Source organism: Scardinius erythrophthalmus, assembly GCF_964197995.2.
Source record: "Scardinius erythrophthalmus genome assembly, chromosome: 21".
NCBI lineage: Eukaryota > Metazoa > Chordata > Actinopteri > Cypriniformes > Leuciscidae > Scardinius > Scardinius erythrophthalmus.
In genome coordinates this window covers 23576198-23601274 of record NC_138241.1, presented here as the reverse complement: position 1 = coordinate 23601274, position 25077 = coordinate 23576198, and the positions used below count along the sequence as shown (strand labels likewise).

At 37.6% G+C, this 25077-nt stretch overlaps 1 protein-coding gene across 2 annotated transcripts in view; it reads right to left on the bottom strand.

Moving 5' to 3' along the window:
• The window catches only part of adka (adenosine kinase a), a 160166-nt gene that overhangs the window by 27582 nt on the left and 107507 nt on the right, over positions 1 to 25077 (bottom strand). For both annotated transcript variants that reach the window (XM_081351505.1, XM_081351506.1), the window contains one exon: positions 11166 to 11336. In XM_081351505.1, the coding sequence (XP_081207631.1) occupies positions 11166 to 11336 (171 nt within the window). The remainder of the gene's footprint in view (positions 1 to 11165; positions 11337 to 25077) is intronic.

The window sequence follows — 25077 nt, the reverse complement described above, 5'->3', positions numbered from 1 at the left end:
GTGTCAGAGTGAGTTCACACTGACATCTGGTCTGGGTTAGAAATGTGGCCCTGACAGACCGGGCCGGGAAGCTTGCAAGGGCTAACCTCACTGGTTATTTACTTTCATCTCCATCCTGTGCGGTTATCCATGTTGTGATGAAGCTCAAAGCAGAAAATGAAGAGAGTATTTCTCTTTGTGAACTGGGCCAGGGGGTTAGCCATGCCAGCTGCAAGTGGAAGGGGTCTAAAGGAGACAGTTCAACAAAATGCACAGCCTGAAAGATGGGCTGAGCAATGAAATCATCAGCTAGCTAAAGGACGGAAAAAAAAGAAAGAAAAAAAAAATAGCAGCAACAACACAAAAAAAAAGAGAACCAACTTGACCACACGGTCATAAGATGTTATTTTTCTCACATTGTTTTTTTGAGCTGGTGACAAACACTGGTGAACCAGTGGCGTCCCAGACAGAAAGAAAAACAAAGTCGCAACTGTTGGTTACTGATGAGACCAATCACAGTGCAATTTAATTACGTTGCCTCAAACGTCCCACATATTCCTGCATGAGTCAGGACTGTATGGCCTGTGACTGTACCAGGGGCAGTGCTGTCTGAGGGGGCGGGCAGAGTATTATTGATACAGTAATCTGGGCAGGGGAAGGGGAAGATTAAACAGAAGAAAGCCAGCACTGCTGAGGTGTTAAAGGTACTCCCATGAGAATGCAGCAGGCCAACTGGAGCGTGACGCGCAACCGACAACAAACCAAAAGAGAGAGACAGACAGAGAGATGAACAGGACAGAGAAAGAGAGAAGCTGAGAGAGAGTGACAAACAAGCTACAGAAGACAGGTCCTTTCGGTGGAAATTTATCTAAAGCCACTAATCCTATACTTACCACCAACAGATGCAATTACTGCTAAAGAGCTGGGAGTAAGCGAAGCCTGTCCTAGACACCACTTTCATTACTGATGACATGTCGCCCAGATATAGCCGCAAACAAAGCTTAAAATTACATCAGGAAATGACAGATAGGCAGCGAACAACCCAGACGTAGATCGCTATGCTGCTAACACAAAGGTCACTGTCTGAGGTTGAAAGTATAAAAGGAGCGATACATGAAGTTATATATATATAAAACTACTGGTTTGACCAGGTCTGCAAAAAAAAAAAAAAAAAAAAAAACATATTATTGAGTACAGCACTCTGTATCACAATCACACTTGGGTTTATGATGCTTCGTTTTAGATACCACAGAGATCTGAGAGGTTGAGAAATGCTACGGGCGTGTTCTGTAATTCGCGCTTGAAATGTGTTCTGGTTTGCTGGACGTGACCGTGTGTTGATGCTGTTTAGAGCATGCGGGATGATGGATGTTGATGTGGCTGCAGATGGCGGGTGTCCCATCTGGCCCATTCAGTGCCCTCCCCTGAAAAAAAGTATTTGGGTATTTAAACCACAATTAAAAAAATGTACAAATGTCTTTAAGTTTACTATATAACAAAATATGAAATCAATCTGTATTACTTTAAAAAATATATATCAAAATACATTAAAAAAGTATGTAATGCAATAGCATTCAGACATTTGTAAGGGTCCAAATATGATTTGGGGCCACTGTACTGTATATGGGTAAGAAAGGAGTGTGTTAGAATTATTATTATTATTTTAACATGCTGTCATTTTAGGATGTTAATTTAACTTTCTTCTTTCTGGCAAAGTGAGTGGAGAGCTTAAAAAGGTGTCTCCTGCTCTTGATCTGCTTTCCGCCTTTTGATTCAGCTTGCAAGCTGAGAAAGATCTGCCTGAGATCTCTGCTGAGCACTTCAAACATGTCTCTGCTAAACAATGCATGAGAAGCAATCACTAGCTGTAATGATATCATTACCAGAATCATGAGTGCTGACTGCCGTCTCTCCTGGCCTGTACGCATGGTCTGTTAAAGAGGTGGAAAAAACACAAAAAAACGAAAACACCCCCGCCCAGAGCACATGACATGTCCCTCAATGACTGCCTTATTAACGCAATCCAAGTACGTTCCGATCACTTTCAAAGACTGCCATTGTCCGTGCTTCATTGCAGGAATGCAAGTTAGCATGTAAACAAGGTTGTGGGACTCTGACAGTAGCTCAAGCTCTTGCATGATTAATACAGGCTAACAATAAATATAGAGACCGTACACACACACACATTCATCAGCAGGGCGACAGAGTTACAGACTGGTCTGACACACACAAATACAGATGAAGAATGACGTGCTGCTTCAGATGAGTCAACAGTGCTTGTTCAATGCAGTCATCCTTGGGGGAACATCCACAAACAGGACAACAAAACCTACTGGAGGAGCTAAAACAGCTCAAAAACAACATTTTGTGCTAAATTCTGACAAGTTACATCATAAATCATTGCTATTCTTACATCATGACTATTACTTCAAGGGACAGTTCACACAAAAATCCCTTTAATACTTAGTCATGGAAAAGCAAGGAACTTTTCTTTTGGAGAAACTCTTGACAATGTACACTTTTTTTGGTCATGGTTTACTTCTACAAGCTTTCAAAAGGAGTAAAAACCTAAATTAGAAAAAGACAAATTTATCTGCCAACTGTTGGCCAATTTGAGATTATTGCCATTAGCTGATTAACAGACATAAATCTATTCAAAATCTACCAACAGACTTTTCAAAGGATAAAAAAAAAAATAGTGAATTATTATCATCATGTACCACTGGCCACCTTGCTCTTTTTTATTTATTTTCTATTTACTTTTTATTTTTTTAAAGCAATAAGCCATGAGTGGCCAGAAATTACAGTGGTTTTACCATGGTTAAGCTGGTAACATAAAGCACATCTAGAACCCCCCTAGAAGCTGTGACAAGGGGATATTTTTAAGGTATTTCATATTTCTAAATTATTATTATTATTATTGTAGTAGATTATACGCAGTAGGCTATTTATCATTGTAAAGCCTTGTATAATGGTGTCAGTTGAATTAAACGGTGTGTGATAATTGTATAGTCACTAATGAGAGGTACTTCACAGCAGACAACATAACTACTCCATGAAGGAGAGAATCAATATGAAACATACATGCACAGATGTGTGTGTGTTTGTGAGAGAGAGAGAGAGAGAGAGAGAGTCACTGTGTGTGGCAGAAATGACCGTGAAACCCTTCTGTTAACCAAAATGACTGATGTGTGGGGCGTCAGAACAGGCTGGTGTTAAACTTTCCCAAATCATCCTGGCAACAACCAGCTGACATCCTACACTCAACTCCACAGTGACAGAAATACACTGAGCTCGGTGGCAGCTATTGATCGGCCCTCAACACAATACCGTCTCTTCCATCCATCATCACTCTGCGTCTCTAAAGAGAGCCAGGCGCCTCTGCCGCTTTATCTATTAAAGTCAGTGCCAGCCCGGGTTCACTCTCACCCTCAAATCTGTGTTATGGAACTCCCCATCAAGCTGAAAATGGCCTCTGTGGCTCAATGTGAGGGATATTCTGGGGAAAGCCTCCTGAGCCCTCCGATTATAGTTGTTAGCTGAACTTCCCTATTGTGACCCAATCTGATCCAGCAGTGACACATTCAAGCCCACAATTATCATCCCTGAGATATAAAAATGGACTAGAGTGGACTATAAATCCATAGAAGTATGTGTTTCTGTAAAGAGCACACAAAACAGTAATTTATGGGGTTTTTGATGTATATATTTTTAAAATGTAATGAAAATAATAAAACAACAAGAACAATACATGCATACATACACACACACACACACATATATTTATATATACATACATACATACATTTTATATATATACACATTCATACACACACACACACACACACACACACACACACACACACACACACACACACACAAGAACAATAACAATACATATATACATACACATATACATACAAACATATACACACATATACATATATACACACACACACACACACACATATATATACATATATATATATATATATATATACACACACATATACACACACACACACACACTCATATACATATATATACAGTACATGCCAAAAGTTTGGACACATTACTATTTTTAATGTTTTTGAAAGAAGTTTCTTCTGCTCATCAAGACTGCATTTATTTGATCAAAAAAACAGAAAAAAAATGTAATATTGTGATTACTACCCAAATTACTGACCAGTAGTGTATATTGTTGTTACAAAAGATTTATATTTTTTTTACATTTTTAAAAATAGATTTTCTATTTTCTATTTTTATTTCTATTTTATCTTTTGTAACAACAATATACACTACTGGTCAGTAATTTGGGGTCAGTAGTTTTTTTTCTTTCTTTTTTTTTTAAACAAATCTATACTTTTATTCAGCAAGGATGTGTTAAATTGATAAAAAGTGATAGTAAAGAAGATTTATATTATTAGAAAATATTTTTTTATTTTGAATAAATGCAGTTCTTTTAAACCTTTTATTCATCAAATATATTAGGCAGCAGAACTGTTTCCAACACTCATAACAAATCAGAACATTAGAATAATTTCTAAAGGATCATGTGATAGACTGGATGTCACATGTGACACTGAAGACTGGAGTAATGATGCTGAAAAAACAGCTTTGCATCACAGGAATAAATTATTTTTTAAAGTATATTCAAATAGAAAACTATTATTTTAAGTTGTAATAATATTTCACAATATTACTGTTTTTTTTCTGTATTTTTGATCAAATAAACGCAGCCTTGATAAGCATTAGAGACTTCTTTCAAAAATATAAAAAAAATCGTAATGTTTCCAAACTTTTGACCTGTACTGTATGTTTATGTATGTACATATATAAATAAGGTACACTACAGTTTATACTAATAAAAATAAAAAAACAAAATCAGTGATATAGCTCATTCTTTTACTTGAGGCTTTTTTTTTAATATAAGCTATTAATTTCCATTACCTTTTTGGTTGTTTGTGAATAATGTATAAAGAAGTTTTAAAAAAACAATCTTTTTGATACAGAGCAACTCCCTAATTAAGCATTATTAGAAAATACACGTTTAATACATACATTTCCACTTCCTGTTCCATGATTTATAAAAATTGATTAACTTCCACAACTTTCTCAGGGCTGGAAAATATGAATAGTAATATAACTATACTACAAATAGTAGTACAATAATTCAATACTAAAAATAAAACAATTAGATGAGTTTTCCATTGCCATAGGGAACCCTAATTACATGCTTTTCAAGTGTCATCAATGTTCAACCCAAACATGAAAATAAATAAACAAACTTGGGAACCTTGGTTAGGTTTTTTGCTAACGTCTCTTGCTCCCTGAGAGCAAATCACTTGTCCTAACACTCCTAACTGTCTCTGTCTCACAGGTCATTCTATAGGGGTTGAGAGCAGACAGACGGCTTTAATTGAGTGCAGTGAGTGATGCAGTAAAGCACCCGTGTAGAGTGTGCATCGCGTGAGTCTCCCTGACAGCATCCAGCTCAAGCGCTGTTTTAAAGGGGTGGTTGATTGCTATTTCACTTTTTTCATTTTAAATACTGTGTAATGTTGCTGTTGGTGCATGAACAGTATCTGCAAAGTTGCTGCGCTTAAAGTTCAACATAAGCGGAGATATTGTCTTTTAAAAATCAGGAAGTTTAATGCCTACAAAAACGTCTCGAATGGGACTACAACGAGATACTTCCCGGGTTTTATACGTAACTAACCCATACATTTACATCCACCCTCCCTCCGGAACATGTTCTGCTGTCGAAGAGGAGGAGTTATAGTGGAGAGCTGTAGCTGTCAGGTCTTCTGTGTTCAGGCTTCCTACAGACGCTGTAGTTCGTCAACAATGGTTAAAATTTAAGTTTGGTTATGTTCCTGACAATTACAATCGTAGTTTAGCTCTCTGTGCTGCACATTTTACGGAAGACAGCTTCCAGAATCTACACGAGTTCAATGCCGGATTCAACAAGAAACTATTACTCCAACATGAAGCAGTTACAGCTTTAAAACCAGAGGCCACAACCTGCAAGTAAGGTTTAATCATTTTAAATGTATTTGCCTGTATAATTTAAGACGTAATGTTTTAGTTTTATCAAGGATGTAAAAAAATGCCAGCGCTGGCTTTAGTATATGACAAACGCGTACAAACATTTTGGACCCGAATTTGTAATATGTACAAATTTTGTAAACGTATTTTCCATGTATACTTAATGACGTAATTTTTTGATTTGATCAAGAACGCAAACCAATGCCAAAGCTGTTTGTTTATAGTAGCTAGTTAGTTCGATGCTATTTTGTGTGTATAAGACAAACGTGTACAAACTTCAAAAAATTATCGCAACAGCAAACTTCAGCTGCTGTTATCACATGTACACCTAAAGAAAACGACAAACTGAGTAAACTAAGCTTTGTGAATAGTTAAACGGTTGTTCATTCTATCAATAAAACAATATCTTTAAAAAACGGTATTATTCAGTCATGTATTCAGTTATATTAAATGTTTAATCAGGGGGAAAGCGTATCTCAAAAGCTAACAAACAGCAGTAGCATTTTCAAGTAACAGCGTATGGAAATTCTTTGAGAGAATAATAATAAAATAAAATAAATTACCATTCAGAAACGTTTAGTAAGAGCCGTGTTTGCGGAGGTTCTGCTTGACTCTCTTCATCACCGCTCTCTGGGTCTGATTCTGGCTCAAACTGATGAGGCAATATTGACACCATTACATTTGACCGGGTCCGGAGCACATGCAACTGTCGCCCGTAAAGGTAATGGGCGTGAACTTATTCCAGACGCAGTTTAGCCAATTACAACACACCGGCCGAACTAACCAATCTGAGCTCATTGCCTCTTTCTGAGGGAGTGGTTTCATAGAATCAGGAAGTCAACCGGTCGTTCAAATGACAGAGGAGGAAGCGGCTTACAATAAAGGTGAAATTTATGAAAAATAAGGCGTTTTTTAACAAACGAAACACGAAGACATGTTATATTGCAGCCCATAAACACAATCAAGCAAAGAAAAAAGGCAGTAAACCACCCCTTTAATTACCTCACCTTACTTCTCTCTCTCTCTCCCTGTCCCTCTTTCCTTCTGCTCGGAATTCAGACAGCTGCTTCCAAACTACTTTAAAACATTTTTTTGCAAACCATGTAAAACATCACCAAATGTCTCAGGAAGACATCTAAGCATCTCAGAGGGGGCCTGCCACGGCTCAGAGCTCTGGAAATATCCGTGTTTGATTGTCTACAGGATTTTTTAGAACTTGACATCTGTCTCTCAATGTTTGTGAGTGTGTGTGCGTGCAGCTGTCTGAATCAGCTGGGAGATGGGGGGGTCCAATGTCTGGCATATCCCTCATTGCCTCGGGCTTCCTGCATGAACTGTCCGTCACCTACACGCAATCAGTGGAGGAGGACAAACACTTGAGCACAAGAAAATATTACTGTAGTTATGCAAACACTCACGTATCCTTCCACAAAGCAAGCACAGTGGATACTGTCAACGTATGAGTCTAGATGTAGAGCACTAGACTGAGTCATAATTAGGCCCAGACAGAATATGAACGTTTTCTGCACTTTCTGTCCTGGTTATGGCAGAAAATCTGTGGAATGGACTTACTTTACTTAAATATGGAAATATGAGTTAGTTGCTGCAGTTTTATTTTTAGTATAATCACATTTGCCAAATTATTTAATCCAAAAAATATTTTTGGAATTCTGCTGACCTAGCTAATAAAAGTTAATATTTGAGTAACTTACATTTTAGATACAACGTGGGCAATTCAGCCAACGAAAATTAGGGATGCACCTATATTAAAATTCTAGATAAGTTAAAATTCTATACTATTTATAAAAAAAAAAAAAGTTAAATGGTAATAAAACTGAAACACTTATGATCATCAATAAAATAAAAAATACACAAACAAACACTAACAACTAAAATCAATCAGTTAAATGCTACACGTGAATTTAGACTTTAGAAAATTTATATTTATTTTTTTTTGCTAAAAATTATATTTAACAGTGTCATTAAGTATTAGTGTTCATTTTAAGTAAGCATGATGACTGCAAAAGTAACAAATGTAAATAAATAAACTAATATTATCCAATAACTGATATGGTACTGATATATCCTACATCCCTAATGAAAATAATTCCAAATGAAGCCAAAAACAACATGCAAACAATGACATGAGGAGAGATACAAACAGTGAAACATCCCAGTGCTGTTCGACTGAATATTAGTGCTAGAACGCCACTCAGCCAATCAAATTGGAGGACCGGAACTGACTGTTTTATAAGAATCATTCACACGCCACACACAGGGAAACAAAAAAGCTTCTGATGCAAAGTCCAAGATCATTTGTTCTGGGGCATGTTAAAAGATTCCAATTTTCTTTTCTTTTGAGACATGAATAATATTATTCAAAAGACAGAGCTAGGCAGAAGGCCTTTGGGTAGATCCTCACAATAAGTCTTCCAAGTTCTTGTCTTCCTCCTTCCTTGATTCTCCTTCTCTCTCTCCCATAAGCAGCAGTGGAGCGATTTCAATCATTTCGTAACCTCCCAGCAATCATGGCTTTAACTCCCCTGTTATTTAAAACAATCTGAGCTCTGAGCGCGAGTTAATCACTGCTTATACAACATCAGTCAGGGTTATTCATTCTGTTCCAATTAATCATGCCATTTATCTACATTGTCTGAGCCTTCTGCTCAACAAATTCATCTGTAATGACACAGACAATTCACATTGTTGAATTTTATCATGTATGTGGCAAACGGAGGGCAAATTGTTTGAGATTACGCATGTGTTTGTGTACGCGCCGCTGTGTGCGTCGATTTCGGCGAGCATAAATTCAGCGCCATCTGGTTTTGGCTCTTACTGCACGGCTCTCACTTAATTAACTGGAGGCCATTACATTTCCTGAAATGTTTCACGTTCTCTGGTTCATGTCATGCAGGCAGGCAGGAGGGGAGCAGGGAAGGACTCAATTAGACCAACGCCGTTCCCTGGATATTACACACTCAGTGTGTGCCAGTTAAGGGGGCGTGAGGCTGTTGCAGGGCCTGGACGTCTCTCGCTGCGCCTACCCTGTCAGCACAGATAAAGGCCTGCCTGTCTGTGTTAGATCCCGCCCACACACACGCATTCAGACAAGCTCCAGCTGCCAAAACACTTCATACCAACCAACAGAGAGCTAAGCATACATAAAGACTAACACGCATTAATACCGCCCAACAAAGACTGCAGCTACTCACCACATATACACTATTTAATTAGCCTGAGAAAAAGCAAAACTTTGGCTGTCAGTTTAAGAGGAACTACAGCAGCTCTATTAATAGTTTGGGTAAAGAGAATCTGAATCTGACCAGAAACAGTATATAAGGGGCATTGAGGATATATAACATGCAACACTAGAAATTGGTCAAGATTTTTTATATCCTGGTAGACATATTTATGCAGCTATCAGTGTGTACTGGGTAGGACCGCTTATGTCATTTAAACATGACAGCAGCAAAGAAACATGAAAATACAATGCTAAACATGTCTAAAAATTGGAAACTTAAGTTATGTTTGCAGTGTAATGTTACAACTTCATGCGTTAATATATATTCATCTGGTGTGTGCACAGTGTATTGGCTATTTTAGAACAGTTCTGAATGTGATTCAATCATAATACAGAGATGTGCCACATGAATTCATGCATTTTTAATTCAGCGAATGCCGGTGCAGAATTTCTTTTTGTGTCTTTAATTGTCATTAAGTGCTACATAACGTGAAGCTGTATTGTTATTATTTTATCTTTTTCTTTGGTGTCAATCAAGTTCTGAATAAAGACAACTAATCAATTAAGAAAGTACCTTTTGTACACTACTATTCAAAACTTTGAAGTCAGATTTATTTATTATTTAAAAAAAGAATTATCTTATTTATATTAAAAAGAGATAAGATTTAGAAATATTATTACAAATAAATGAAATGTTTTCTATTTGTTTTTCTGTGGAAGGCTCAGGACCAAAAAATGTCTATTCAATCGTTGGATTCGGTCCAAATTTCCATACCTCCACGGCACCCTGCTTGCATAGAAATCATGAGGCTATGCAGAGTTGTAGACAGACAATTACTGAGCACTGCAAACAAACTGCAGCCACCTTTTAGTTCTTTCTGAACCAAAACAACAAGCTTATGCTGTTCACGCCATGTCGTAATCCTGTAATTATGAGATGGCAACCTGTGACGTTCTAGTCAGAGTTGTTCACCTCCTCAGACTCTGATTTATGTGTTTTTATGGCAACACTATCAACAGAGAAATTAATCTGCAGCAGTCAGAAGGTACAATTCAGAGCTCGCCAAGTTGTTTACATTCATTATTATTGCAATGTTATGTGCTTCGAAACATGAGCTAATTGAACGCCATCTCTCAAGACGCTTTGCAGACTCTGCTCTGACTGTGCTGGGATCATGTGTTTTGGAGGAGGCATGAAGGGAGGTTGGGATCTTAAGCTTTCAAAGCTAGCTTGTTATTTCTAGCTTTTCTGAAATTGCCTACCCTAGATTTAATGGGTCCATGCTAAATACAAATATTAAAAAACATCTGTGCAAAAAACAAAGCAAACAAACAAAAAACAACTAAGTTATGCATACCAATACCTTTATCGTGAAATAATTTGTTCATATCACCCATTCCTACCCTTAAGATATTCAGAAATAGAGCTTTAACTTGACAGGTCTGACTCTCAGCACAAGTCAAACACCTCAAACCCCCACTGCCAGTCTGTAACGCGTACCAACCACACGTATAGAATAGAGCGTGGATCTGAGACCACGATGACTCAGAACATTAGTCTCAAACGCTGAGGTAAGAGGCTGTTTATGGCCCAGTCTGCAGGCTATCAGAGTGGTGTTACTCTCACAATGAGTACAGTCAGTGCTGGATTACAATGCATTTGAGGTGAGATGACTATTCTACATGTATAATAAAAAAAATAAAAAATAAAAATAAATAAACAAGTTATTTGTCCATTCAAACCTATGTGCAATTTCTCATCTGACCCCTCTCAGGGAACTGACCACATCAAGCACACAGCAAGAACTGTACAATAGATGATGTGTCACATGATGACATGGGCTGATAGGAGGAACTACCTTCTTTTATATATACTTTCATGTCATGTGATACTCACCGTCTCGTTGCCAAAAAGGATGTCCACATAGGGCATAACCTTCATCAGGGCCTCCTTGAAGAACTCACAGATGAATGGAGCCGACAGATTCAAGCAGAAGATCTTGTTGTTTTCAGAAGCCTGTTTGGCTACCTTCAGGATCGACTCCAAGGACACGGTCAGGAAGAACCCCTTCAGAATAAGACAAAAATGATAGTCAAAACTTGTGCAGTTTTTGAGACTAGGGCATCTCAGATGGTTTATCACTTGGTTAGAGTTTCGTTTCTTAACATTACTAGAAACATACAACACAAACAGGGTTTGAAATGACTTTCAATGAAAGGACTTTTTCACTCACCGGCCAATTTGGCTACTAAATTTTTAAGTTACCGGCCATTCAGAACTTTTACTAGCCAAAAAAATAAAACAAAAAAATAAGTCAGATTACCTACGTCACATCTCCATACATACATACATATCTATACACTGAACAAAATTATAAATGCATCACTTTTGTTTCCCCCCTCCATTTTTCATGAGCTGAACTCAAAGATCTAAGACTTTTTAGATCTCATATGTACACAAAAAGCCTATTTCTCTCAAATATTGTTCGCAAATCTGTCTAAATCTGTGTTAGTGAGCACTTCTCCTTTGCCGAGATAATCCATCCACCTCACAGGTGTGGCATATCAAGATGCTGATTAGACAGCATGATTATTGCACAGGTGTGCCTTAGGCTGGCCACAATAAAAGGCCACTCTAAAATGTGCAATTTTATCACACAGCACAATGCCACAGATGTCGCAAGTTTTGAGGGAGTGTGCAATTGGCATGCTGACTGCAGGAATGTCCACCAGAGCTGTTGCCCGTGAATTGAATGTTCATTTCTCTACCATTAGCTGTCTCCAAAGTCGTTTCAGAGAATTTGGCAGTACATCCAACCGGCCTCACAACCGTAGACCACATGTAACCACACCAGCCCAGGACCTCCACATCTAACATCTTCACCTCTCTCTCTCTCTCTATTTTAAATTATATTATATAAATATATATATATATATTACTTGAACATGCACGTCACTATGCAACAAATAACGGCGTGCTTGTTCATTTGCATTGAAGCAAAAGCAAAGATTAAAAAGCATTTGGTTAACTGAAAAGAAATTGTTATTTTCCAAGATATCCTACATTGTTTTAATGTTCTTTGTACTGTATTGATCTGTCCACCAAAAATAAATTTTTGGTGATGAGGATAAAAGAGGAAGGAAGGAGATAGCTGGATGACAGGATTTAGTTTGTATAAGAAATTAATGTATGAAATCCAAATTGTATAATATATATAGGTGGACAGATCAATACAGTGCAAAGAACATTAAAACAATGTAGGATATCTTGGAAAATAACAATGTCTTTTCAGTTAACCAAATGCTTTTTAATCTTCGCTTTTGCTTCAATGCAAATGAACAAGCATGCCATTATTTGTTGCACAGTGACGTGCATGTTCAAGTAAGCCAGATATGAGCAGATTCTGTGCAATAAGCTGCATTTAATATATCAGGATGACTCATGAGTTCAGTATTTGCACTAAATCAGCGTAAATTTGGTTTACACAAACTTCCCTAGCAAAGTGAGTAAACATAATAACATGTCAGGAAGTGATTTGACAGTGGTACCTGCATTTTTACCCACATTTTGCGGGTTGGCGGGTGTTAATTTCAAACCCTGAACACAAATAATTAACCACACATGATAGCAGGCTTTTGCAGCTTCTATATAAGTAAATCTCAGCATTATAACGCAACAGAAAGAAAAAGAAAAATGCATGTTCCTGCTCCAGGTGGAGTAAACAAGGCTAAGCTTGATATAATGGAGAGTATGATGAGGCACAAATAGGATTAAGGTTTTAGGAGATGAGAATGAATGATGGCAAATGGAGTCCATAATTGCGCTGGCACTTCCATCAGAGAGCAAGTAGAGTTCAAAGTGACAACCCAATACAACAAAGGGCACCTTGGCCCACCTCCTCATACAGGAACAACTGCAAGGTCTCACGGCTCTGTGAGGAGCACTTACACATCTTGTTTATGCCTATGCTGAAGGCACTCTCTGAGCAAATGTAACAAATATACATACAACACTTTTTTTTTTTTTTTACTATTTTTTAAACAAACAAGTAATTTGGTTAAAAAGTCATAAAGGCCTTTTATTTATATTTTACAAATAAAATAAAAGGTACTGTAGCTGTACCCTTATGTAGAGATAGTATCAGATGATAAGACTAAGATTCTTTGAGATATATACCATACAGTGGAGTAACTGTTTTAAAAAGTGTGTTTGTTGGGTAACGCAATGCTATATCAGATATGTACGATAAAAATTGTAGAAAAAAAAGCAGCAATATGATGTCCAGAAATCAGTTTCAATAGTACATTAAGTTTAATGTGTCGACATAGAACATGTTTAAAGTAATAGTTTTATTCTTACATCTACTATAATACAATATATTGTTAGTCTCAGGTTTCTTCACGTTAGTGAATAAATACATGGATCCGCCATCAGTATTCGTATTCCCTAATGGTCTGGTGGTTGAACTTTTTTTAAGTGTGTCAGAGGTTACAGATTCTAATCCGCCCGTGTACAGTTTTTTTTTTTCTCCTAAAAATCAAAGATGTTAATCAATGATTATATATCAAAGCAGGGACATGTTTGTGTACATTTTGTTTTGTGGTTTCACCAGAAAGAACAGAGTATCTCTGCATCGTCATTAAGCGATACATTAAAGCACTCGTCTGTGTAAAGTCTGTGCACAAGCCAAAAGAGAACATTCGCCACTGATAACATTGGCAACAAACACTCAGCATGAATTCAAAAACAACACATTACAGCGCCAGATCGCCTCTTATTTAAGACAAATTAATGTCAGCTGGATACGTTTCATTTGCATTAGGTATATCCGTGCAGCGAGAGGTTTTAAAAAGTGGTGGGGACAATATCGACCCTGGCGAAAAGTGATGGGGACATGTCCCACCCAGAAATTACGCCTATGATACCAAAGAGCAAAACAAAAAGTCTTGAACTTGTATTTAAAAAATTATATTAATAATAAAATACTGAGTACTGTGGCAGTAACTTGGCATAGCAATAGTTGTAAGGCAATACATTGATACTTCGAGATATATGTACACATGTCTATTAAATAAAAAAATAAAGTACAAACTTAAAAAATGCTGGATACTGTGGCAGTGTGCTAGTTTGGTGATAGTACCAGATGGTGATATCATGATGCTTCATTACATACCATAGTGCAATAAAAAAAAAAAAAAAAATTACCAGCAACAAAAAATAATAGTGATAAAAACACCAAAAAAAAAACATGTGGTATATCCATGGTACCATGTCCAAAAAACATTTACACCACATTTAAAATATGACTATGTATGAAATTTATACTTGTAAGACATCCAAAAACAGAGTGTCCCAAGTATTTAATGCTCCCAGAAAGGCAATCTGAAGACATGGTGTGATTTTCCCCTTGCTTGCACAGGACGGTCTAAGAGAGCCATTTGAGCCCAATGTGATGGCTGCTCTCCAGCCTTTGTTCCAGGAGGACAGGAGTAAAAAAAAAAATGCTTGCATCTGATGAAGTGGAAAACAAAGGTCTTGTCTGGACTCTTCTTACCGAGAAACAAGAGAGGCTCCTCAGTTCATTGTGTGAATGAATACAGAGCTGGTAAGGAAACACCTTCACGTTTAAACCTGAAATACTACACTGGGCCGTTTCTTCGATACAGTTCTTGCACTGAGAGAATAATTCAGAGATACAGTGCAGGTGAGATTAAGAGGGATAGAAGGACACGGAGAGGGAGAAAATAGAAAATAGAGAGAGAAACACAATAGAGAGAGTGTGTGAACGAGAGAAGGGTGCACTGCTAGGGGAGCGCTGGCTCTTACTAAAGCTCAGAGCACTGCATTAAAACAGATGAGGCTTTTGTAGCTGAGAGTGGAGAGAAGTGACCTTCATGTGTTCAGTGTGACTGTGTCAGCTATTACACCATTCACACAGGGAATCTGAGAGGCTTGTTCTGTCACCAGACACATGTGAGCATATTGTACATTACAAAACATCCATCCGCTATTGTCAATGATTACAGATGTCATCATCTTCACCAATGTAAAATGCAGCATGCAGAAAAAAAAAAAAAAAAAAAAAGTGTCATCAAAAGTTATGACATTTGATAGCTGTAATATCACAAATGAACAAATATATATATAAAAAAACATTGTTTAAAAAATACAATTATTTATTTGACAAAATCTTGTTTTTAAATATTTTTATACAATTTAGCATTTATTTAGTATATCTATGTGTGTGTATATATATATATAAACTGTAAAAAATAATAAATCTAGTATTAAATTACATTAAATATTATATTAAAAAATATAAATTGTAATTTGACAATTATAACAAAATATGATCTTAAATTAAACAGTGTATTTTAAAACACAAAAAATATAAATACGTTACAATATACATTTAATACATATGCAGGAATACATACAAAGTGTAAAAAACTAATTTTAATATAACTTTAATCTAGATTTATATATAAAATGATATTAATATACAATTATGATGTAATATTATATAATTATAATGTAAACAATAAAATAGGATATTAAATAAAACAGTGTATACTGTAAAAATAACTGCCACAGTATTGTGAGGGTAAATAAACACTCAACTGATCAACCAGAAATCAAAACTAATCAATGCACTCTGCGGATGGCTTGTTATACACATTTCAATCATATAATATTGCTGTAAACATAGCTTGACGTAGTAAGAAATAAAAATGCCTTTGAAAACAAACATTATGGTGGTTATACTAGCTCAAGCCCAACAGCATCCTGGGTAGCTTTAGATGCTGTCTGTGCAGAGGTAATGGACCATCCGTGCGTACGTCTCTCAGCATTACCCCTGTCATTAGCACACCCCGGCTATGATGTGCGAGCATCGTTTGGGAGAATCAGCCCACTGCATTATTGGAACTTTAATGTTAGTGTGTTTGAAGTTGGAGAGATGGCCAGAGGGAATCTGCTTTAATGGATGTGCCGCTCTCTTTTCTCCCTGAACCCGACTCCACTGGCACTGCCACTTCACAGCTTTCTGAGGAGGAAGAGTGCCAGAGCCTGCCGTACTGTCCTCCCGCTTTCAAAAACTTCGCAATTCTCTGGACATCCTTCTGAATAAAAAGCACAATCTCAACATGAAAGGTCACCTGTCACTCAAAGACGCCTTAATGCACAATGTATCATTTATGAATTACTGCTGTCTGTCACATGGAAATGCACGTATCTAGACGAGTCCATTCGGCGGCATGAAGACACGGCCCTAGTGCTGACAAGACATCTGGTCCAGTTTATTAAAGCCCTTCAAAGAGCCGTGTTTAGCATTCTCTATTGAATCTGCATGCTAAACAGCCCTCTCAAGCCCATGTGCTCAGAGAAAGAGAAGCCTGCTGCTGCTGCTGGCTCGGTGCAGGCCAGCTTGAACTTCCCCGTACTAGAGCGAGCCCTTGAGATGAGAATCTTCACCCTTTTACATGTCATACGCAGGTTTTTATCTCTGTAAGAGTCCCGTGTGAAGGATCAATACATGGCCTGCTCGGAGCAGATTGCACTGACCTGACACCTGGCTATCACAGCAGCCATCTTAAACAAGTAATACGCTGCAGCCTCACTTCCCTGGATGGAGTGGGCTGATTGTCATCCACCAAAAGAAACCGTGGAGTCTGGTTGGTGACCAGCTGATTTGATCAACCAATTTAATCTAGTAAAAAAATATTTGTCCCAGTAAAAGGGTTTATGATCTTTACAGTGGTAGTTCACCCTTGTGTCATTCTAAACATGTATGAATGAATTAAGTAAAACATGAAGAAAGATACTTTGAGGAATGGTTTTTTTTTTCTCCATACAGTGTAAGTCAGTGGTCAAAGTCACTATAGCAAATTAGCTCAAGGGAAATATGAATAATTAATTATAATTTGGTATAATTAATTATAGATATTTGGATCAGTTAATATAATTAACTTGATGTAGCAGAATTAATACAATCAACTAACCTGTTGGTCCAGCAAACTCTAGAATCGTAATTCTAAGAAATGTTAATTTCCGGTGTATGGTAAATAACTTTCATTCTGCACAGTACTACTCTACTCTGAGTATGTAGCCCAAATCTACATGATTAGGGACTCCAGTATATGAATATGAACCAAGAACAACTTTAAGTGTTTAATCTAGTAAATAAATCGAACTAACCTATGTGACTAATACACACACATACATGCAGACAGTTAAGCAATGGAAATCATGAAGTTATAGCATTGTTTGAAATTCAGCAGATCAACAGCCTTGAGCAAACCATCAGTTTCTAGTTCTAACCAAGCGGCAACCTCCCCGTCTCTCCCTTGAAACCAACACGGAAGTGAGTTAAACTGCAATTCGTTGACTGGCCGCTTGAGGCTGTTGTCAGAAGTGAGTCAAATCTGTATCTCCCCCATGTTAAAATGACCAACTTTACAGCAGAAAAAAACGTGTTTAAAGCCTGGTGTCTGTATGTGGATTTGGTCTATACAGCTAATTTTGCCCTTCATAACAACTGTGAGGGGGGTGAATTATTTTATAACTCGTCCGTTTAGTTGATTAATATTTAAATTTAAGGGTGTGGCCAAGCCACTTGAGTGACAGATGGATTGCCGCTGTCAGTGCTAGCCGTTTGTCTGCTGTTACTAGCCGTCACTTCACCTCAGCAATGTTAGCTGCTGAACTTGCCATCTCTGCAGTGTTTGTGCTTTTTTTCGGGATTATTATTTCATACAATTTAATACTTGGGTAACGTTACAAAGCCCACGTCTTTGGATTCCGTCGTTATCGTTCGAGAGAACAACCAGCGCTGTATTTCAGTTGTTTTCCTCTGTGAACATGCACTAATGGATGTCTGACAATTTCGTTGCTTTTTGGGGTTTTCAAATTTAAAACGTCAATAAATGCTCGTTCGTTCTGCTACCATGGAACAGATGGATTATAATATGCTTATGAAGGTTACCGTCAGATGAAATCATGCGGGCGTCGGCGCTTTCTCCGTCCGTGAATGAGCGCGGATTTTCTAGCGCATTTACTTGCACTTCAAAGGCAATATATCTATGGTTTAACGGTTAAACCATAACCCATTTGAGAGACGGCCAACATCAGAATTTAAAATGGACTGAATAAGCTCTCTACGAACTTGAGCAATGCCGCGCTGACGGACCATGAAAGAGTGACGGACATGTATAAATCACTGTCACACACAAACACTCTCGAAGTAATACACAGTCTCACTTGTAGCCATGTCTTTTAACTATTATAATATTTCGAAGGGCAAAAATAGGAACGTTTAATTGGCTTTACATCATCAGCTAACTCGATCACGTCGAGCTAGGTGATTTCAGATAGCCAGGCTCCTCAGCTCCACTCACGCGCCCCGCCTGTTTGTCTATTTTCTGTTATCCGGGAGTGACGCAAGGCCAAGATGGCGACGGCCGGCTCCGCCCACTTTAGGCTTCAAAAATGCTCTTCAGAAACCTACGGGTGAAGTCACGGACACTACGTCCATATTTTTTTACAGTCTATGGTTCTAACGCACACTTCTTTAAAAGGGTAATGAGACTAAGTTTGATACTTGCATGTCTCGCAAATTTGAATAAAATTTAAATACTGTCATCATGTTCTCACCCTCATGTCGTTTCAAGTCTATAAAATTTTCATTCAATTTCCAAACACAAATGAAGATATTTTTATGAAACCTGAGAAATTTCAGTCCTTCCATTTAAAGTCCATTCCTTTAAAACTTAAAAGATCCAACAAAAACATTAAAGCATCATAATAATCAATAGAGTTCTATAGAGTTCATCTAATCCAAATCCAAGTGTTTTAGATGGTTTATCCTTATGTATAGTGCATTACTAGCAGGAGAGGCAGGACATAGTGAGCACCAGGAGAGTCTTTGCACAGGTGGCTTGATTTTGTAAGAGATCCAACAAACGCCTGCATTGAAGAAAATTAAAGTTTACAGTTTTAGCGACATTGTTACATTAAACTACTATATATAATGTTGAACATAATGTGTAATAATGCAATGGGGGAATAGTTGTGGGTCCTGATAATAATCAAATAATATTTTTTCAATAATAATAAAAGTAATAATAATAATAAAAAAAAATCAAAAATAAGGGCTTAAAATATCACAATAATATACTGTAGTATTGTGAGCTCAGTATCGTGATTTGTATCGGATCATGACATAAGTGTATCGTTACACCCCTAATGAATAGATCCGGTCTAAAAAAATGTTATTGAACCAAAAACCAGAAGGGGTATTTTCTCAGTGCAAGATGTTTTATTCAGAGTGTCTCAATTACATCAATTCAAAATTAGATACATCTATTTTAATAGGAAGACACCGCAGGATTGAGCATACCAAAGGGAATGAAAGATGTTTGATGTTTTCTGCTCATCTTACTACACTGTAGTCTTCACAGTCCACATCACATCTGGTTCTTTTTTGCCTGTCTTAAGAAACATGTTCTACAGGACTGCTCAGTCTAATGGCAGGCAGCCTGTGACATGAAAGCTCAACAGCTGCCAGCCATCGTGGTATTCTTTTTCGATTTCTTCCTGGGGCCCATCAAACGTGTCTTTATCTGACTGCGATGCCAAAAGAAAAAGCCTGTGCTTGATTAAAGAGTCATTTTTTTTATTATTATAATGAACACTGAGACAACCATAAACATCCAGAGACCATCACTGCAAGTGGGCCAGAGTATCACACCGCGATGGACTTAATCTGAGCGTTTATTTCATGTTAAGAGTCATGTTTAAAATAAACACAGCTGATGGTATCGATTTTCAAAATCTTAATGTTAGGAAAGGAGGATGCTTATAAATGTAATATATTGAATCACTAGCTAAACAATGAATTCTCAGTGAACAGGTACAGGTGAATTCAAGTCAAGATACATTTAAAAAACCAGACGCCTTAACCACCATCCTCTAGGGAGAGCAAGGCTGTTATTATATTCATCTACAATAGCTGTGGGAGGGAAAGGGGAGGTCAGTTTTCTGGCAGGCCGACACAGCCTTCAACTTTAAAAATGACTGCGTAAAGAAATTAGACACTAGAAAAATATGTAATCAGCAATTTAGCAATTATGCCCATAAATAAATAATCAGCACCTCCATTAGCCTGACATGTATCCGAGACGCAGTGCGTGACGCGACTACCGGATTGTCGGCGCACTCGCAGACGGTCAGTCCATTAAAGAGAGCCATCCGTCCTGGTGCACTTCCCAACGCCACTTCAGGTGGAGTGTGTTATTCTGTGAGCCAAGGGTCGGCAGGCCCAAAGCGCTCATTTGTAGCACCATAAGACAGGTCATAATTACACTCACCAAGCACGAAGGGAATAGGAAGAGAGCCCTGAACCTGACACATTAACCCTATGAGGAGGTTAACCATTATGGACATCAGAGAGCTAAAGAGAACTGCTGGGTTTTACATAATTAGAGTCACAGGATATCTCAGAAGCCCCAGAGATCAAAACTTTAAGCTGTCGAGTTCGCACAACGTGCTGAGTACTTAGTGTTCAGAGAGCGAATTTATCTAGGATTTAGCACGGACAAAAAAAAAAAAAAAAAAAAAAAAAAAAGTTTGAGAGTCCAAAGCCTTGAGGTACCAGAGTAATAATTCATCACCTCGCTCCAATAACAAAACATCTACCGTAGAGAGAGCGAGAAGAGTCTCCAGATAAGGTGTTATATGTGTACCGGCGTGTTTTTGTTTGTTTTGCCTTTATTGTTAAAATGTCAGTTTGACAAGACGTCAAGATGGGGAGAGCAATGTGCTAGCGCTAAGAAAGCTTAAGAGGGAAAACAAAGTAAACATCTTTCTGTGACTTTTTCAGACACAGAGACATTTTTCATGGTGCGACTCCACATGGGAGTGAGTGCATGAGGCAGATTATTTAGCACACAATTAAGAGCTGCTAAAATATGGCAACAGCTCGCCTCCTCTCGCTATCCTGGTATAATTAGATTTTCACCTGCTGTTGAGATACCGAAAAAAATGCTTGATTCGTTGGACAAGACAAAGAGGCACCTGACGTGCCAGCTCCGGATCCATCTCACTCCTCAGCATGCTGGGAGTTTGTGAGGTAAATTGAAAATGCTGCTGAAAGCTCGCCTGGATGAGTTGCACAGTCTGCTTAACACATTGGTATAGAGACAGATGCTACTTTGGAACAATATTGCTATCAACATATTTTTGTAAAAAAAAAAACAAAAAAAAAAACAAGCAGATGAATGTAAACAGCTAATACGCAACCAATGAGATTTTGACGAATGTGAGACATCTTTGCAGTTTAAGAAAGAGTTCACCACAAAATTAAAACTCTGTCATCAATTACTCACCTTAATGATGTTTCAAAGCCATAAGATGATTCATTGTCGAAACACAAATGAAGATATTATTTAATTATTCATTTTTTGTCCATCCATTAAAAGTCCATGCAAATAAATTGCAATAAGTAAAATAAGACATTGTATCATCTTCTGAAGAGACTGGATCACTTCATGAGATGAAAGGATTTAATTTAGGCTTTCATTTATTTAAACATTGAGCAAGCATACAGCACATCAAAAATGTTAAAATATAAGATTAACTGGGCTTGTTTGACATACGACAACCCATGAGGTTTGTTCCTGTGCATCAAGTACGCATGTTAGAGCTGCCGTTTACCATATTTAATGTGCTGTATATGCGTGTTACAACCTCTGCATTGTACTTAGAGCAATCTCTTTTTATCCTTTTGATGAGTTAAAGTTTTGGTTATTATGAGATTATGAGAGTGTTCATTTGTGTTCTGAAGAAGAATGGAAGTCTAATGGGTTTGGAATGACGTAAGGGTGGGCAAATGACAGAATTTTAATTTTTGGGTGAACAATCGCTTTAAATCAACAGTTGCTGTGATTTCATCAAGTCACTGTTTAACATTGTTTCAGTGAATTGCTCATAACTATTAGGGTTACAGCCAAAGAAGCTGAAGCAGCCAAGAGTAATAATCACAGAGCAGAAAAACCTACTTTTAATTTACGGCACAATGCCAAGAGGAGGTAATATGTTATTGTCTACTGCAAATTTACTCTGTTGAATGTCGGGATGCCAGGAGATGTGGAATCGCGAGCCAAGAACACAGTCTGGCCTCATCTTGCTTTAAGTGGATACATATTCTACACCAGTCTCAAGTCTTTCTGAGGAACCGTTGGGCTTATTAATCCTCCACACGCTCTTCGGGCTTGTCAAATCCCATTCGAACGCCACAGGAAACAAATGTGTAAACACATCCAACGTAGTGTGAAGGCTGTCAAACTCGATGCCTGCCCTCGCGTAGAGACGTAGGCTAAAAGTGAAATATAAGCCGTATTGAAGGCGGTTTGTCGATTGCGACGTGCCACGCAGCGTAACCGGCTCTGGCGCCCTCAGAAACATAAGAGCGCATGCAAAAGTGGGCCATTAATGATTAATGGCTGTTTAAATAATCATCTGACGGCAACTGTGGAGAGAGTCCCTGATGAAAACATCAACAGCAGTGCCTCTTGTCAATGCCTAACGATGAGACTAAATGTGGGCAGGGTGTTTGATAGCAACATCAGTCAGTCATAAAGGGAAAAGAAGGCCAGAGATGCAGCAAGGCAACATGGGCAATGGTCAGAGTTGGACGTAACCTATTCTACTGTGAACGTCTCAAAGCAACAAGAACCATCAGTATTTTCAGCTCATTTCTCATACTATTGTATAAAATAACTCTAAAGGTCATTAAGAAAACTGGGTCAAGTGCCTTAAATGGAAACAGCGGTTTTGTGAAGTGAGCCATGGTCCACTGTGAGCTAGTGTGTTGATGGACCTCAGGCTTTAGCCAACCTGACATTTATTTTGTAAACATTAGCAGCCGCCCAATGTGAGGCCGGCAACTCACATGATGTGCGCTATAAACCAAAATCACATAGCGGACAGGACACTTCCAAACATTAAGCCGAGGTCACATCAGGCAAACGCCATTTTCTAAACAAAGAAGAAAATGAGAAGCTTGGTGGAGCATAATAACCTGCGTTTGACAGCAAAAAAACGTGCAATCTAGCTGCATTTTAAAGAACATAAACAGATTACATGTTGATTTAATTATAGCTTGTCACCTCTCCGTTGATATTTTCTATATAAAGACTTTTGTATACATACACCTCCATAAATATAACAAGAAATTATGCTTTTACACAGATCGGATCCTCATCTCAGAGCTGCAGACACTGTGTACATAGAGTCAATTGAGTAAATTGCCTTGCTTAAAAATAACTGAGGAATGAAAGAGCAAACTTGATGCCCCACACATTCATGGTGGGTGGCACAACTCCACTGGCTTCTCTTCTCTCTCAACTACAAAGGTTTCATCAGGAAACTCAGGCAATTATCCTTTCAAAGACAAGACAGATCGGCTCATGGAGCATGTAATTATGCAACAAGTCCTCTCCTGTCCTCCCAACCACGGTGTTTTGGAACGCAATGAGACGCCTGTAACATTATCATAACATCCAGCACTACTTTCAATTAGAAATAATTTGGAGCGAATCACTTGCCTAACACTTTTAAAAGGGGCCAATCAGTGTACATAAAATAACCTTTTTAATAAATCTACCTGAAGAAAGTCATCATCAGACCCAAGCCGAATCTAAAGATTTTTCTGTGTTGATTTTAGATGAAAATCTGCAGACTGGATGTGAATATGTTAATTATGTTAAACTAAAAGTATCAGACATTTATTGGCATCTGAAAGCATAATTAATAAGCCAAAATGTTTAATAAACTAACATGCAAGGGGTGGAGGATGTACAGAACTTTGTGATTGATTGGCAGGGAAGTTTTCATGGGGGACAACCGGGAATGTTACTGTGTGGCCCACTTATGGCCACTATAGTTTAATCCAAGGGCTTTCAAATGGGGTGCAGGGAGTTGCAAGGCGACAACCCCCCCTCCCCCTCCCCCTATTTTTAGGGTGATCAAAGTTAAATGGTTAAACAAGATATTAAATCTTTTTTAACGTAACATATCTGTTTTTCAATTTCACCAAATTGGATGCTATTACAATTCCATTCTGCTTTCTAAAGATTGGTAAGAAATGTAAAAATCATAAGATTAAGAAAAATTAAGTTATTAATTAAGTTATTTCACCATAAAAATTAAGTAAAAAACAGTAATACTGTGATGCAATGTGATGCAAAGCTGAATATATTTGAAGCAGAACAGCATTTCTTAGAAATAGAAATCTTTTGAAACATTATAAAAGTATTTACCATAACTTTTGATCAATTTATTGCGTCCTTGCTGAATAAAAGTAAAGTATACTTTTATTAGTATAGGCTGTTTAGTGTATATGTGAATTAGTTTGTTTTTCCCTATACCAGTTAACAAAAAAGTGATATACTGTAACTTATATATAAAATTAATTAATTATAAATAAAAGGAATTTAAAATTTGCTTAAGAGCAATGACAACATTAAAATGTTATTTAATTTTGGCATTTTATTCCAATTCTGTAATAACCTGCAAGGCGCAGATTCAGTGCCGGGAAATTACACACATGATGATATTTCAGGTCCTCATATTAAAAAGACCCTGCTAAAAGGCTGACAAAGGAATCCGGCAGCATCCGTTTATTAAATGATCCAATTGGATGATGTCACAGCACTTCCTCTTTAAAAATATGATCATTTTAACTGACATTATGTAAATGTCACCCTCTATCCCTGCAAGAAAATGAGAGTGTAATAACATATCCAACAGC